The 17194-nt window shown below is 49.8% G+C and overlaps 2 protein-coding genes across 2 annotated transcripts in view; both read right to left on the reverse strand.

Annotated features, from left to right (window-relative positions):
* CORO2A (coronin 2A) overlaps positions 1–2378 on the reverse strand; it is a 53666-nt gene extending 51288 nt beyond the window's left edge. The window contains exon 1 of the mRNA XM_005660267.3: positions 2255–2378. The gene's annotated coding sequence lies outside the window, so the exon portion shown is untranslated. The remainder of the gene's footprint in view (positions 1–2254) is intronic.
* The window catches only part of TBC1D2 (TBC1 domain family member 2), a 48330-nt gene continuing 34147 nt past the window's right edge, over positions 3012–17194 (reverse strand). Inside the window, 4 exon segments of the mRNA XM_021066519.1 lie at positions 3012–6571; positions 7488–7609; positions 8364–8549; positions 11120–11240. Coding sequence (XP_020922178.1) covers positions 6358–6571; positions 7488–7609; positions 8364–8549; positions 11120–11240 — 643 coding nt within the window. The 3' untranslated portion in view covers positions 3012–6357.

Raw genomic sequence — 17194 nt, forward strand, 5'->3', positions numbered from 1 at the left:
TAAAGTCCTCAAAGTAGAAGGCTAGGGGCAAAGGAAGTTAGGATCTTTGTCATAGGACTTTTGAAACGAGCTGACAGATAGCCCTGCAAAATTAAATGCTGCTGGAGAATCCTATAGCTTTGCCAGCATAGAGATTTATCCTTTTATATTTATTTTTATTAATTTTATAGGAATAAATACTGATTGCTTTCGTTTACTATATGGTATGTGTTTTCAAACAAGCAAACACACACACACACACTCACACTCACACTCACTCACTCACTCACTCACTCACTCTGGTCCTGGAATTAAGATCCCTGGGCTTGGTTGCTTGTCTGCTGGGTGACTTTTAACAAGTCACATCCCCTTAGGGGATACCTATCTGTAAAATGAAGAGGTTGGATGAGATGATTTCCTAAGATCTGTTTTAGCTGGATATTCCATAATTTCATGGTGCATTTTTTAATTATTGGCACAGGATGACTTTTTAATAACCACAATCTGCCATACCTCTAAATCAAGGCCCAAATGGCTCGGACTAGCAGAGCAGGAAAAAAGAGCCCAGATTATACACATGTAGTGATGATGGGAGACATAGGTAGCACTTAAGCCTGTGCATTGGAGCTACGCTCGGGTGATAGCACATATACTTAGCCTGCTTTTATGAGAGAATAATAACACTCATTTGTGGTCTAGCTTCAAGTTGTGCAGCTCCATCATGGCCAGAAGGTAAGGCCCTGGTTACTCTATTTTGGCCTTAAGAGTCCCAGACTTACAGTCAAGTGTAACCCTGGGAAGTGCTCATCCAGCCTTTGCTCACATCTCTGATGACACAGAGCTTATCACCTATCCTGGCAGCCCCTTCTTTTGGCTGTAGGAAAGTTCCCAGGTGAGGGGCAGGTCAGGAGGGGGTACAATCGAGAAAGCCCAGGCTCGATTTTCAGAAACTACTCCTTCAATCAGAGCAGGCAACAGAAGACAGGGACCCTTGGGCTGGAAGGGCTGGAGAGAGGCTCCTCTGGCTCCTCCTCTCACTCCAGACCTCTAAGGCAGCTACCTTTCCAGAGGTACAGGGGACACATTCCAGTCCTGATGAAGGTGGGTTCTGAACAAGCCTCAGGCTGACTACTAACTGCTCCAGGGCAGACACCTCAGCTCTCTTGTCTTGCCTTTGCTCCCTTTGGCTCTGACAGGAGAAACAGCTCTGGATCTGGGGCTGTTTAACCCTGAGGTGAACTGATTTAAGGGACCAGATAATTGCCCTGGGGTGGGGATGGAGGGGTCAGATGTTGTCTGTGTGCCAGAGCAGGACTAGCAGACTCTAGCTCTGTTTACAGCGAGTGAGATTCCCATCATAAGGGGTGTGCAGTGGGGCAGTGAGATGGTCCAGAGGGATCTTACCAAGGGGCCAGGACAGACACCAGAGGTCGTCTTTACCCAGAAATCTTGGAGCCACAGTCTCTCAGACATTTGCTCTGTCCCAGACCCGACCCCACCCAAACACCATCTCTTGGCACTGTAGCTCCTCTAGGTCCGTCTATGCATGGACAAGCCAACCATATCACATCAGGCTGGGACTTAGATTTGGGCGTTAGCACCTGGTGGGGAGACATTGCATACCATGCCCTAAATCCAGGTACTTGCGTGGGTCTGGTCCAGGCAAGTCTGTGCCAGAGGGCTCCACCACCTCCAACCTAGGGCTCCTCCAGCCCCAGACCGCGAGGAAGACTAGGCTTAGACTCTGACTGCCCCACCCTGCATGCCCAGGCTGGCTTGACAGGGACCTGGGGGTGTCGCCTATTAATGTTTCCTGTGCAGGGAAGCTGAGGCCCAGCAGGTTACCCAGCCAGGAGAGGGAAGAGTCCCAACACGGGTCCCGCGGGGCACCCAGGCCACTAGGGGGGACTGTCGGGACCGGCTTGCCACACCCAGCAAGAGCAGCCCTCACTGCGGGTGGGCTGTGCAGACAGTGCCCATCCGACCCTGCGCCGTCGGGAGCCTGGAGCTTGAGGCGGCCCCTCCCCACAGCCCAGCGACGAAGGGGCCATCCTTGTGCCCGCTATCCCGATGGGGAAACTGAGGCCTGGAGAGAAGCAGTGCTTTTTGCAAGGTCACGCAGAGGTGTCGAACGCCAGGTTCCCCGCGTCCCGCCAGGTCCCCAGCGGTGCGCCGAGCCCCAGCATCCCTCCCCAGGCGTTGCAGCTCAGAGGCGCAGCACGAGCACATCGCGCAGACGGGGAAGGCATAGCCCGGCGGCCCGGGACCGCCCTACCTTGATGACGGCCGCGCAGGTGGCGGTAGCGGCGGCGGCGTCTGGCTCTGGTTCTGAGCTCCTCGCTGCCCGCCGAGTCCCCGCGCCCAGCGCTGCCGCCTCCTCCCACCCTCAGCCCAGCGGGAGGGGCCGGTGGGAGGGGCCGGGGCCGAGCACAAGCCCCGCCCGCGAGTCCGCCAGGCCACCCTTCCTTCCTCGGCCCTTGGGCCGCGTTCCTGGTACCCCGGAGCTTGTCTCGGGGCGCGCATTCGCACAGAGAAAGGGCTCGCACAGCGGCGCGCACACGCCGCAGTGAATGGGGCGGGCTCCCCGGGGACCGAGTAGAGGCTGGGGTTGCCTTCCTTCACATCCCGTCGCTTTCTCGCGGAGTGGTATGAGACAAGGGATTCGATCCTTCCGGGAGGGTCACTTTACCCTTAGGTGGAGTGGAAACAAACCGTGTCTGCTTCAGAGTTGTTTGAGAATTGGAAGTGACGATCTAATTTACCGGCGCAGTAATGTGCGCACTCAGAGACGGCCACAGGAGTAGCGCTTGGTGAACCCGAGCTGTTGGAGTAATTCCTGGGGGTTCCCGGTACGTCGAGAGGAAGAGGGCAGGGAGGATCTCTGAGTATGGGAGGACGCCCTTCTTTCTATCGGTAGCCAAGAGGGGGCGCTGCTGCTTAGTCTTGCCGCCTTGGGCAGTGGGGGCGGAGATGGGGAAGCCCAGCCTTTTTGTAATATCACCACCCAACTCCTGAAGAACCGGGCACTGTTCTGGGCACCTTAAATGCATCACCGCAGTTTATCGACACATAAACCTACTAGGTTAGCTTTTACCTATTTTACACATAAGAAATCTGAAGTTCACAGAGGTTAAGTACCTTTCTTAAGATGACACCAGTATCAGTACAACCCTAGGCAGTGTGGCTCCCAAGCCCAAGCTTATAGTCACTCCACCACACCGTCTCTCATGAGAACAACTGTTTGTTCAGTGGTGTATCTCCAGGGCCTAGAACAGTGCCTGGCTCAGTAAGTGTTAATTCACCCGAATGTCTTAATTCACCTAGGGCTTCAGCCAGTAACTATGGTATGCATTTCCTACCCATTTGCACTCTCATATCTTTGTGCCCTTGTTCGCAGTCCTCTCTGCCAGGAATTCTCTTCCCATATCATGGTCTACTGTCTAAACAGATTCATTTCTTCCTTCCATGTCCTTCCCCAGGAAGGCTTCCCAGAACCCTTGTGGACATTCCCTCCCAGCCTCATATCTGCATCTTCCCAACTCCTGAAGAACCGGGCACTGTTCTGGGCACCTTAAATGCATCACCGCAGTTGCCATGATGATAGGCGGCTGGGACTGTGTTTGGGGACCTCTCTGGTTCCACATGGGCATAGGACCAATGGGCCAGAGGGGAGACCATTGGAAGCCTCTGTAATAGACAGAAGGTGGTACCTTTCCTAGAGATGCTCCCTGCACGTGTGTGTTCCTCATTCTCTTGTCCTGTCCTTTCCTGTTATCCTGGTTCATTTTATGAAGGCTACCTCTGACCATGTGAATTGCACACATGGGGAAACTGAAGCCAGAGTGGGGATGACCTGCCCAGAGTTCCCTAGCTATGAAACCACACAGTAGGTCTGGCCCCAGAGTTGGGCCCATTTGCTGGCACCTTCTTTTGGGCCTTATTGCTTATTGAGATGGGCCAGGAAACCTTCCTGTATCAACATGGCCTGCTTTGTTTAATCTGCCAAGTGGGCGACGAAAACGTGTGCGTGTGGTCCTGTGCCCATGGCAGACAGAGCTGAGAAAGAAGGAGGGGCAGGAGTGCCTGGGAAGTAAGATTCTGAATATGGGGGAGGGAACCCTGAACTTAGATGTTCAATAGGAGTGTATGCTTTATCTCCCACTTCAGGGTGGGGGAGGATCTTCCAAAGTAACCTCCAGGCCCTCCCTCTTGTTTTGAGGAGTTCATTTGTTTTTGGGGATATTTCCCCAGGCAGTTTTCTGAGTAACTCCTTTCCTTTCCCCTCCAGGATGAAGTATGGACCTGAGCTTGCTAGAGACCTAGTGTTTGGAAGAGGGATGCTTTGAGCCAGAGGGCCTATCCCCTAGGGTATGGAGGTGGGGCTGTGAAGGATCAGATCCTCCAGCCCTGGAAAGCAGCGGCCCCTGGGGATGGGGGCAACAGCTGTGGTGCGGAGCCAGGAACCTGACACCGGGAGTGGGCCCCAAACCTCTTTTAGGAAAAGATACGGAGAGGGAGAGTGGGCAGCTACCTAGGAGCAGCAGCAGCTCTATATATTCTCGGGGTACAACCCCACCCGCACCAGTCCCTGCTGCAGCCTCCCTGTAAGGTGGAGGTTCATCCTTCCAGGTTTCTTTGCCTAGAGCTATCCCTACGGGCCCTATGCCACTCAAGAAGCCACAGGCCAGCCTTACCCTTTCCCTTGGGTTCTTGGGGGAGGTGTTCTAGGATTCAGAGAAGGCACTGTGAGCTTGGAGGAGCCCTCCTGGGTTTTGTAGTTAACCCCTCAGTGGCTGTGTGACTTTGGGTAAGTTAATTAACCTCTCTGAGCCTTGTCTCCTTATCTGTAAACTGAGCTTGGCCTGGAGTGAGCGAGTGCTCTGGGACAAGCTCTGGCTCCAGCTCCTTGCTGCAGGGCTAGGGGCCTCACCAGTCATTCCTCATTGCCTGTGGGGCCCAACCATGTCAGTGTATCACAACACCCATGCCCAACAATAGGTTCTGAGTGTGGGGTCCAGCACTCAGGTGATTTTGTCATGCAGTGAGGTAGGACTCAGAGGTGACTTTGTGCTAGGTCAGCTGCAGAGCACCACCTCTCCCCCTATTGGAGGAGGGGAAGCAGGGATAGACACCCAGCCTGGGCAGAGCTACTCCTCTGCCTAGGTGTGTGTGTGGGAAAGATGGAGAAGGGGGAAGAAAAGAAGAGAGGAGAGATGAAGGAAGGAGAGGGACACTCACCATCTGCAGTGCTTTACTCTGTGCCAGTATCAGAGTTAACTCTTTTAACCCTCCTGGATTTCCAGGAGGCTGGACCTCTTGTCTTCCCCGTGATGGCCCTGAGGGTTACAGCCTCTCCAGCCACCCTCAGTCCTTCATACCAAAGATTGCTTAGCTGAAGGCTATCCTGGCACAGTCACAGGTCTTGTTGAGAAATAAGCTGCCAAGATCACTTGTATAGCTTCCATTCCCTGACTTGAGGGGAATGGGGAAGCCTGTCTGCTGAGGAGGGGCCTGAAGAACCCAGAACCAGAGCTGAGTTTTGCACACATAAAAAGCTAGCCTCGATCTGGCAACAGGCTGCAGCTCTGTCCCTCTCACCACCTTTCCCTGCCACCCTGTCCCAACCACCACATTTTCAAAGAGGTGGCTTTTCTTGCCCCAGCCTGTGAAGTTGGTGGTGGGAGATTAGAAGTTGGGCACCCGCCTCAGGGCTCTCTGCCCAACCCTCACAACATGTTCCTCCTGGTGGTGGACAAGGGTTCCCCCCCACCCCACATCCCCACAGCCTCCCAACATGGGCTGTACACAGAAAGAGAGGGTAGGTGCAAGGTTCAGGAAATAGGTCTCAGGAGGCAGAAGCTGGGCCTGAAACAAAGGCCCAACCAGCATCAGACTGGTGCTGTTGCCCAGAAAGACAGAACCCCCTAAATACACATAGCTCAGCTCTCCTGAGACTGGCCCTGCAGAGACACCCTCAGAGACAGCAGCCAGAGCTGTCCCAGGCTGGGAAGGCCCTGGTGGTAGGACACTCTGGAGCCCTGAGCCCACCCAGGAACAACTGGTTACTGGAGAGTTGTTTAAGTTCCAAGGCTTGTGAACTATTTCCAATATTTACACTGTTTTACAGAGATAAAACTTAGAGATATGTCCAAGATTACCCTACATAAAGACAGCACTCTTGCCTGTCTATGTGCTAAAGTGCTCTGCTGAGGAAATGAGAAGGGGTGCATCCTGGGTGTGTGCTCATGAGGAGATAATCCAACCCATGGCTTTAGAAGCCGATGTTCCAATGGAGAGACTAAGTCCCAGGCTGGACCCCTGGCTCCATAGCCGTCCTCCTGTGGGCCTGCCTGATAAGGGTGAGAAAGGGCTTTGGAGTCAGCCTTCTGCCTCCACCTCCCCCTCATCCTCGCTGATGCAACCCTCAGGCACCGAGGAGCCCTGGGATGCCCTGGTCTCCAAGTACTCGGCTTTGAACTGCTCCAGTTCATGCAGCTCAGCCTCCAGCCGCTCCCGATGGACTATCCGCAGCTGCTGCAGCTGTTTCTTGGGAAAGGGGTTCATGTCGTTGAAGGCGATGTTCATCAGCTTCCTGGGAGGAGAGCACAATCACATTCACCAGGCATCCTAGGCACCCCTGCAGTCATCCTGCTCATGCAGCTGAGGCCCCTTCCAGGGAGGAAACAGTGACTAAGAAGATAATTTCCACACACAGTGAGTGATGTGTACTGAGGCAGGAAGAAGCTTAGGGCTGTGGAAGCTCTAACCCAGGAAGGAAAAGTAGGTCAGGGAAGCCTTCTTGGAGGAGGGGACGGTGAGCTGAGTTTTGAAGAATGAGTAGTAGGGAGTTCCCATTGTGGCTCAGTGGGTTGAGGAGCTGATGTTGTCTCTGTGAGGATGTAGGTTCGATCCCTGGCCTTGTAAATGGGTTAAGGATCCAGCACTGTTGCAAGCTGAGGCCCAAGTTGAAGATGTGGCTAGGATCCAGTGTTGCCATGGCTTTGGTGAAGGCCGCAGCTGCAGCTCCGACTAGACCCCTGGCCCAGCAACTTCCATATGCCACAGGTGCAGCTGTAAAAAGAAAACAAAGAATGAGTAGTAGGTCAGGGAAAGATGGTAGTGGTGGAAGTGGCAAGGAAGCTTTCTAAGAAAAGGAAACTGCAAGGCCAGAAGCCCAGAGATGGAGGTTGTCCTAGGAACTTAAGTAATTCTGTTTGGCATTATTAAAGGGCATGGGTGTTGGGAGCAGAGAAAGGTAGGCAAAAAAAAAAAAAAAAAAAAAAAAATCAAACTGCAATGGAGGCCTGGAATGCCAGGTTAAGGGGACAGATAGCTACTGAGGCAGTGGACTATCTGTGAGGATTGCTAAGCTGTAATGTAAGATAAGCACCACTAATGAACCTATGGTTGGAAACACTAGCCTCCTCTTTGGTATGTGTCCTGGGTGGGCATGAGGGTGGTGTGGGTGTGGTGGAGGGGGCAGGGTCGGGGCAGGAGCAGGTTCTCACCGGCTGTTGCAAATGGTCTTGGTAAAGAAGCGCAGGTACTGGTAGATCTCCAGGCTGTCCTGCAGCCTCAGGATCTCCTCCTCATTGTACTTGAAAATGGCCAAGGCATAGCGGAATACCACCTGGGGGGCAAAGTGGGGACTCAGGTGGGGCAAAGGGAGCCAGGGCAGGGGGTCCCCAGAGGGAGAAGAATCCACACCCCAGGCAGTGTGAAAGGCCCTAGACAAGCAGCAGAGGTTGAAGGTTGGAGGAAATGTGCAGGGCAAGGCCAAGGGGAGGGGAGGATTGGAAACCCAACAGGGGAGCACAGCTTGGAATCTGGGGACTGAGACTGATTTGTCCTGGGACGCTGGTAGAGGCATCGCCCCTGTTGGACCTAATGGGGTAACACTCTCACTACATGGGAGTGCCAACAGGAACTGAAAATGGAGAAAGACAGATCCGAGGGTACTTGGTAAACTCTGAGGCTGGGAAAACTGGGCGGAGGCCAGGGGAGGGCCTGTCCAGGTACCTTAGCAAGGTTAAGGAGAGAGCTGGGACAAGACCCAAGCGCTAGCCTTCCAGTCTGGGGCTCAATCCAAAGAGGAAGAAGAGAAGGTTGGACCTGGGTGACTGGAGGGGCAATGGATAGAATGGCAGTGTGCCTCCTCTCCAGGGAAAGGGAATCCCTGGAGAGGAGGCACAATTTTAAGACGCATCTTCAGAGGCAGAAGCACCACTTCCCCTCAGGGGTGCAAAGCACTTGACTTTTCAGAGTCATGCTGCCAGGAGAGGTCCTCCACAGCCCTGATAGGTGAGCTGGCCTCCCACTGTCCAGGGGCAGATTCGAGATTCTGCTCACGGCCCCCCTCTCCCCACCCCCCCGCAGCACCCTACCTTGGTGCCCTCATAGAGGAAGGCATCCCAGACCTGGAGGAGAATGTTGCTGATAAGGCTATCTGCAAAGACTACGAGGAACCAGTTGAAGGTGATGAAGGACAGGTCTACATGGCGCTGCCCCAGGTGAGCCATCAGCCTGGGCAGCTTCTCTGAGAGGAGGTCTTGCAGCACCCGCTGGTCCACCTGCAAGCCAAGAGAGGGCCTGTCAGCTGCTGCCTGTGGAAGGGGCTGCCTTTCTCCCACCCACCCCTTCACACTTGGCCAGTCCACATGCAGCCCTGGGGCCACTCCCAGTGGGTCCTTGCCCATCTCAGGGGCTCAGAGCACCTGGAGGAGCTGGAGCCAAGCCTGGCTGGGAGACAGGTCACTTCACAGGTGAGCAAGCATCCAGGCTGGAGCTTTGACAGAGAGGTCTGTGTGGACTGCAAGTCCTTGGCCAGTGGAGTTCTGGCCTCTTTGCCTCTGAACCTCAAGCCAAGCAGGAACTCAGGCTTGTATTGGCTGATTCCATGGCTGCTTCTCTACACCTATTTTGGGCCTGATGCACAAGATGCTCAGGGTAAGGTCCTGGGGTAGGTGTTGGGGGAGCCACGCTTGACATCAAGGGGTGATTCTGATGGGTGACAGCTGACAGTGACCTCTCTGCATGGTCACTGTCATGCCTCTGTCCTTGTTTCACTTGATCCAGTTGATCATTCCCAGCATCGACTCCTTCCCAGACCCCAGCATATGGTTGTTCTGTGGTTGCCTCCTACATCTGTGACAAGCCCATTTTAGGCTCCTCTTGCCTTTTTTTCTCAGAACTGCTGGTTTTTCAGCCCTCTCCTTCCATTTAAGTCTTCTTCTTGACTTTAGCTGTTGGCTGTGGCAAATACTCTCTCCCTCCCTTCCTTCCTCACCTTAAACTCCAGGTCTGGTGTGGAGGCCAAGTGTCCAGCTCAAAACCTAGGGTAACTCCCTGAAACTGAGATGCCACTGAACTTACTGAAGGACTTGTGGATAAACTGATAATGATGTCTGAACTTTATTTACTTCAAGGTCATCAAAGCAGGAGGAGTGGGTATGAAAACAGCACTGGCCTCCCAGTATTGATAATTATTAAAGCTAAGCAATGGATACATGGATGGTCATTAACTGTTTTCTCTATTTTTTTTTTTTTGACATTTGAAATTTTCTGTACTAAAAACAAACAAAAAACCCCACCACAATATATTGCCTATACATCTCAATTCCAGAGATATTAAAATGTGAAAATAGGAGTTCCTATGGTGGCCAAGTGGTAACGAACCCAATTAGTATCCCTGAAGACGCAGGTTCGATCCCTGGCCTTGCTCAGTGGGTTAAGGATCCAGTGTTGCTATGAACTATAGTGTAGGTTGGAGACCTGGCTTGGATCCCGTGTTGCTGTGGCTGTAGTATAGGCAGGCAGCTGTAGCTCCGGTTGGACCCCTGGCCTGGGAACTTCCATGTGCCGCAGGTGAGGCCCTAAAAAAAAAAAAAAGGTGAAAATAAATATTTGTAAAATAAAATACTTGTATACCTACCAGACTGCCTTGCAACCTGTAACCACATGTGCCATGTGACACAATTCTGGCCAATAAGATGTAAGCAGAAGTTGCTGTGTCGGGGAAAACTGTTGGAAAGGGAGCCAGTGCCTGCCTTTCACCTCTGCTCCTTTCAGTCTGGACCGTGGCCACAGTGCCAGAGGTGGTGTGACCAAGAGGTGATAAGCAGAAGGATGAAAATCACATGGCAGAGCAGAGACTGAAAGGAATCTTCAGCTTTCTATCTGGGAAAAATAATCTCCCATTTAAGCCACTGTTAGGTTGGGCCTTCCTGCCACACAGCCACAGTCCTTACCTGATTCATGATGACTCCTAGATCTTGCTCTCCATCCCTGATCTCTCTCCTCACCTTTCCACCCAGGGGGACACCCCGGAAGGATGAAACAGTGTTGAGTGCTTGTAGCAGGGAGAGCAGGATGGGTGGGCAGGTAATGATGGCTTGGTGGGTCTTGGAGGAAAGTGATTTCCTCTGGGTAGCCTCTCTCCGTAAAGCAGACATGCTGATACAGCAAGAATGGGACAAAGGGTGAGGAGGGAGAGAGGCTGGAGGGTGGATGTGGGAGGTTTGACATGGTTTCATATTTACACCTCTTAATAAGCCCAGCAAGTGGTATTACTCCCATTCAAAGCCAGGCAAGGCCCGGGGTTTCCTAGAGGTGATGCTACTTGCTGAGGCCACACGGCTAGTTTCTGAGGGGTTGTCTCTGAACTAGCTCTGCTTGACTGCAGGGCTGGCCTGTGCTCAGAGGGCAGGGGAGGGGGGTCATAAATGATGGAGGCTGCTATGCTTCTCAGTAGGCAATGATGAGTGTGTGTGTGTGAAGCATCACTGTCACCTCTCATCCTCCCAGTCCCAAATTCCACCTTCCTGATTTCTGTTTTGAAATTCTTGACTGGCAAATACCAAGCGACAATAGGTTTTTTTCTCCCCTCCCCAGGATATCTGTTTCTAATGATGTAACATCCCACTGGAATAACAACAGTCTATCATGTGGACAGGGCCCCAGCAATTCTCAAGGCCATCAGCTCACCAGAACTTCACAGGAGTCCCAGAGAAGGTAACCAGCTGTGCAGGTGGAGAACTGGAAGCCTGAGAGGTTCCTGAATTTTCTGAGACACACTGGCTCCTAGGAACAATCCTGAGGCACCGACTTGCATGGCCCCCAAATCCCTCCATGCCCTGCTCACCTGAGATGCTGAGAGCGTCTTGCTGTAGTAATCAGCCGGCATGATGGTCTCCACAATGGCCACCAGACACCAGAAGGCACTCTCCTCCTCATCAAGGACCAGCAGAGCGATGGCTGCCAGTCTGGAGAGGGAGGGAAGGAGGCTGGAGTGATCCACAGAAGTTACAGCCAGGCAGCCATGACAGAGATGGCTCCCTGGGGAACGTCCTGCTCAATCCCCCTCCTAACCCCACTGGAGTTCCTGGCACCTGAGGTGAGATGAACATGCTTTTGAAGAGGACTGCCTAGGGCATTTCCAGAGCAATGAGAATCATCTTAGAGCAGGGCCTCTGGAGTCCTGCTGCCTGGGTGTGAATTCTAGTCTTTTCGCTTCCTTGCTAGGTGGCTGAGGGCAGATTACTTAACCACTCTGAGTCGAAACTTCATAATAGTCACAGGACTGTCATAAGGATGAACTCAGTACATACATGTTAACTGCCCAGCACAATGCCTAACACCCAGTGAGAGCACTTTATAAATGTTAGCTGTCCTCATCTTAATATTCATGGGCTTCGAGACCTTGGTAAGTGTGCCAGTCTCTCTGAGCCTCACTTTTATTACCTGTCAAGTGAGGTTAACAATATCCATCTCCCAAGGCTGTAGGCATTGGAAGACGGACGTATAACGTCTTGCTCACTTTCTGGCATATACCAGGTGTTCAATACTCAAAGTTCTTTTTCTCCTTTGCTTCCCTCTCCCTAGAGTTAGCATGAGGCTCTAATGAGATCATGCATACAAGAAGAAAACTCCACAGTGCTGAGCAGGGATATCTGCCTGGAGGAAGCACTATTTTCTCTCCTCCCTCATCTTCCCTGGCAGGTCCTGTCCAGGGTGAATCTGAGAATATATTTCCCCAAATGTACTGGTTTCTCAAGATGCTAGGTAAAGACATGTCCCATGTTCAAAGATGGTGAGGAATGCTGCATACTCTAGCCCCCTTTTAGAGGCTTATGTCCATAGTATCTTAGCAAACCCTCTTAGAAATCCTGTGGTTCAAATAACAAGTGCTGGAGGGGCTGTGGAGAAAAGGGAACCCTCCTGCACTGTTGGTGGGAATGTAAACTGGTACAGCCACTATGGAGAACAGTTTGGAGATACCTTAGAAATCTATACATAGAACTTCCATATGACCCCGCAATCACACTCTTGGGCATCTATCCGGACAAAACTCTACTTAAAAGAGACACATGCACCCGCATTTTCATTGCAGCACTACTCACAATAGCCAGGACATGGAAACAATCTAAATGTCCATCGACAGATGATTGGATTCGGAAGATGTGGTATATATACGCAATGGAATACTACTCAGCCGTAAAAAAGAATGACATAATGCCATTTGTAGCAACATGGATGGAACTAGAGAATGTCATCCTGAGTGAAATGAGCCAGAAAGACAAAGACAAATACCATATGATATCACTTATAACTGGAATCTAATATCCAGCACAAATGAACCTCTCCTCAGAAAAGAAAATCATGGACTTGGAGAAGAGACTTGTGGCTGCCTGATGGGAGGGGGAGAGAGTGGGAGGGATCGGGAGCTTGGGCTTATCAGACACAACTTAGAATAGATTTACAAGGAGATCCTGCAGAATAGCATTGAAAACTATGTCTAGATACTCATGTTGCAACAGAACAAAGGGTGGGGGAAAAAATGTAATTGTAATGTATACATGTAAGGATAACCTGACCCCTTGCTGTACAGTGGGAAAATTAAAAAAAAAAAAAAAAAAAAAAAGAAATCCTGTGGTAGCACAGCCCTAATGCGGGGCTGTCCAGTGGGGCTGTCCAAAAACTCTCATTGGACTTAAAGAGCATATTTCATTGTTCAAATATTCATGCTTCTTTGTATTCTTACTAGATGGGATTTATAACTTCTAGCCTCTTCTGAGGTTTATGCTTTTTTTCTTTCCTTTTTTTTTTTTAAAGGGTTTCTGAAAAGAAAAAAGAACCCCTTTTCCTCTCCCTAGTGAATTGGGAAGGATTTTTTTTCCACTCAGGCTAATATTTATACAAACCTTTCATGAGTTTAGTGTAGTGGATGGAGTGAACAGTTACCTTTCTCCTGGAAATAGGAGGTATTGCCCTCTCAGAGATGGGGAAGTAGGAAGGCCTACAGAGATTACTTAGTTCAGAGAAAGCAACTATGGTACACTGGCCACAACTCTTTGTCTATAGCCAGGGCAGACATAACATGGATCATAGCCCTCTTTCTCACTGAGCGTTTCTCACTCAGAAACTCACAAGATAAGGCTCCAGCTACCTGCTTTCTACTGGTCATCCCGGCTTATTGCAGTGATAAGGCCCAGAGCGAAAGTGACTTGTTCAAGGTCACATAGTTAGTGGCAGAGTAGAAACAGAACCCAAAGATTCCCAAAGTCCAGCCTCTGCTCTCTATCCCACCTCATTCTACTAGGAGCTGGATATCAGCATTAGCTTAGATTTCTGCTTGCATTAAAAGGTCAGAGATTTGATGTGTGAGTCTGTTGGTAATGTTCAGTGATTTTTACTATTTTTACTTTTTGGACTGAATCCTGAACCAGTAGGATAAAACTTCTGTGTCAGAAGGGAAGTGTAGTCCTGCTAAGATTCCAACCATGGGATACCCTAAGCAAGGTCCAGGGCATTTGGGAATGGACACCATTGTTTTTGAAAATCCAGTAATGCCACTGGGGGCAAGGGTATGACATGAGCTCTGAATCCAGGAATGCTCTCAATATGCTCGGTGGGGTAGTCAGGACCCCTCCTCCTGATGGAGGAGGCCAAAGGACCTTGTTTTAAATTCCATGAACCTTGTTTCCAAATCATATTGTCCTTAGCCTCCCAAAGACTGGCCCCTAAGGATGCCCAAGGTTCTCATTTACAAGAAAATTTGCTGGTCTGTGCCTCTGTCTTGGGGCTTATCTTCTGAAGGACAGATCTGGGAAGCTGCCTCACCCTTGCTCCCCCACCGCTGCCCACTCTTGACATGTGCCAGCCACCCCTTCCCTCCTGACTCCTCGGCAGGTCTCCCTTCTTCTCTATGAGCTTTATCTGTTGGTGTTTGGAAATTTGTTAGGGCGAATGAAAATGTTAGATGTGTATTTCTTGTGACTTTTTCACTTTGGGGGCATCTTTTAATACTACAGAATAATAGCACAAACAAGAAGATCTGTGGTGGACTTCTCATAACCAAGAAAAAAAAAGATTTAAATACTTTTTGGTGCATTTAGACTATAGAAATTGAGCTTCTGTTAAAAATAATGCATTCAAGAGAAAGGAAAGTATACATCCACACAAAGACTTGCCCAGGAATGTCCATGGAATTATTCATAATACCCAAAAGGTAGAAACAACCTAAGTGCCTGCTAACTGGTTAATGGATAATCAAAGTATGGCACATCCATGCAATGGCATGCTTCTCAGTGAAAAACAAAACACCCACTACGCCATGGATGAATCTCTAGAACATGCTATGTGGAAGAAGCTTGAGGCCAAAGACCACATACTGTATGGTTGGTGTATGAACTGTCCATAACAAGCACACTCAGAGAACAGAAAGTAGATTTGTAGTTGTCCAGGGCTGGGGTGGGAATGGAGAGTGACTACAAATGGGCACAAGGTGTCTTTCAGGGGTGATGGAAATGCTCTAATACTGGGTTGTGGTGATGGCTACGCAGCTCTGTGAACTTATGAGAGTTGTACACGTAAAATCCCGGGGGGATAAAAGGTCAGTGATGAGAGGCTGCTGGCACTCACTAGGGTCCTATCAACTGCTCAAGGCTATAGATAGACTCCAACTGAAGACTTTCAGGCCCAAGGAGGTCTGCAAAGGAGGGTGATATGAGGGAAAAAAAACCACTTTAAATCACTCCACTTACATTTTAGAGAGAAATGGACTTTAAAATTTTCCCCTAAATTAGCATTAAATCCATACTATGCTGTCTATCTCCCTCTAAATCTGGGTTTATTGGATAAAAAGCCAGTTCTGTCCTGAGACACCACACTGCAGTTCTAATGGTGCCACTAGATGGCAGCACCCAGACAGGCAAAAGTCGCCAGCCGGCTGGGTTTAAGGTCTTGGAAAGAATACAATGCACTCTACATTCAAACAGGCTCTATTACAAATAACTCTCTATTTAAAGCAATAGTATGAATATCTGCTTAAATACCAATTACTGGTAAAAATATCACTCAAAGGAAGAAGTAAAGAAATACTGCTGGTCTTGGTCTCAGCTGTTCCTACATATCCTTCAGCATCCTTTGTATTGCCTCTGGCCGCAGAGGGAGAAGTTTCTTTCCTTCTATGTGGCTTACCTCAAGACCCCCTGCTATTATAGGATTTTCTCACATTCCTTTAGCACAGATTAGATTCCAAAGCCTATATGAGGCTAACCCCATTCCTGCTCTCAAAAAATGTTACGTCAGGGAGTTCCCATTGTAGCTCAGTGGGTTACAAATCTGATTAGTGTCTATGAAGATGTGGGTTTGATCCTTGGTCTCCCTCAGTAGGTTAAGGACCCAGCATTGCAGTGAGCTCTGATGTAAGTCACAGACATGGCATGGATCCACGTTGCTGTAGTTGTGGCGTAGGCTAGCAGCTGCAGCTCTGATTCAAACCCTAGGCTGGGAACTTCGTATGCCACAGGTGCGGCCTAAAAGAAGAAGAAAATAAAGATTATATCTGATTAGGAAAAAAGGTTTCTGAGTGTCTCCAGCACACTCTGCCACAGTTCCAATTTTGAGTGAGGGCAGATGGTAGGAAGGACCAGGTCTTGGTGCTGGAGACCAGGGTTAGCAGCTGGACCATGCATGGTGCCCCCATGCATCATGAGGCCTAGGTAGGCTTCTTAGTTTCTTAGGACCCTCTCTTGTCTCATCTGGGCAATATGGACACCAATGCCACCTCACAGAATTTTTCTGAGGATTAGATGACGTCAGATATGTAAAGTCCCTGGTTTCCAGGAGGCCCTCATCAAGTCTTAGTTCCTCCTGACCTTTGCATGAAACATAACAATTATTTATACTAACCTCATAGCTTCCAGCTCCCTTCAAATCTCATTTTAAAGAGGATTAACAAGTTTTGTCCCTTCTGGATTTTAACATGTTCAAACAGATGAGAAATGCATAGGCTTCTGCTTAGCTGCTGAATGAATGAATGTCTATGGACAGCCCCATAGCAAACGTTTAGAGTAGCATAAAATCTGAACATGTTTTCCAAGGATGCTTAGACTGAGAGGCATTACTGTTGGGCTTAACTCTGAATTCTCAGTGATTGCACTTGTATATACTCAATTTCATCCAACTGAAGCTGGGAAAAAAAAATCAAAAATATCTACCATGGGAACCATTCAAATTTGAATAGGGACACTCTGAATATTTATTCTGTGTTAAATAAATGTCACACACTGCCTATTCTGAAAAAAAGAGCAGAATGGCTTAAGTAAATTTTGCTGGAATATATATGTATTTAAATTTAAAGTTGAGCCAAAACTTGCTTTGGGAATATTTGAGATTATTACTCTATCAAGATCAAGATAACTCAGGGCAGCCACGAGAGTCCCCCATAGTACTGGCAGGGGCAGCCCTACCAAGTCACCCCACCCTTTCCTATCCCTGATCTCTTGTCTCCTGCTGTTGGACCAGAAGTAGAAATTAATCCAGGCTGGGCTAGCTTCCTTCCTTTGGCCTGGGACATGAGGGTATCGACAAGTGGGTTGCTGAAAGCCTCGATTTAGAGGCTGAGGTCTCTATTCTGACAGCCCTGATGGACCCTGAATGTCCAAGGAATGGCAGACAGAGAGGCTGGTCTGCTGAGAGAGAAGATAGCAGCCAAGTACTATGAGAGAGACAAGAAACCATGCAGCCCACAGAGGGTTGCACAATCTCAGGGGACTGAGTCTCCTTGGGATGCGGCACCATGGCACCGCCTTGGGTTGTGCTGTGTTGCAGCCCTGCTAGAGTGAGCAGTTGCCTTGGCTTCCAATGACCATCTGGTCCCTGGTTCTCTTTCCTTTTCTTGGCTTTTGGGAGCATCCTCTGTAACATTTAAAAT

Source organism: Sus scrofa, chromosome 1, assembly GCF_000003025.6.
Source record: "Sus scrofa isolate TJ Tabasco breed Duroc chromosome 1, Sscrofa11.1, whole genome shotgun sequence".
NCBI classification, from domain to species: Eukaryota; Metazoa; Chordata; class Mammalia; order Artiodactyla; family Suidae; genus Sus; species Sus scrofa.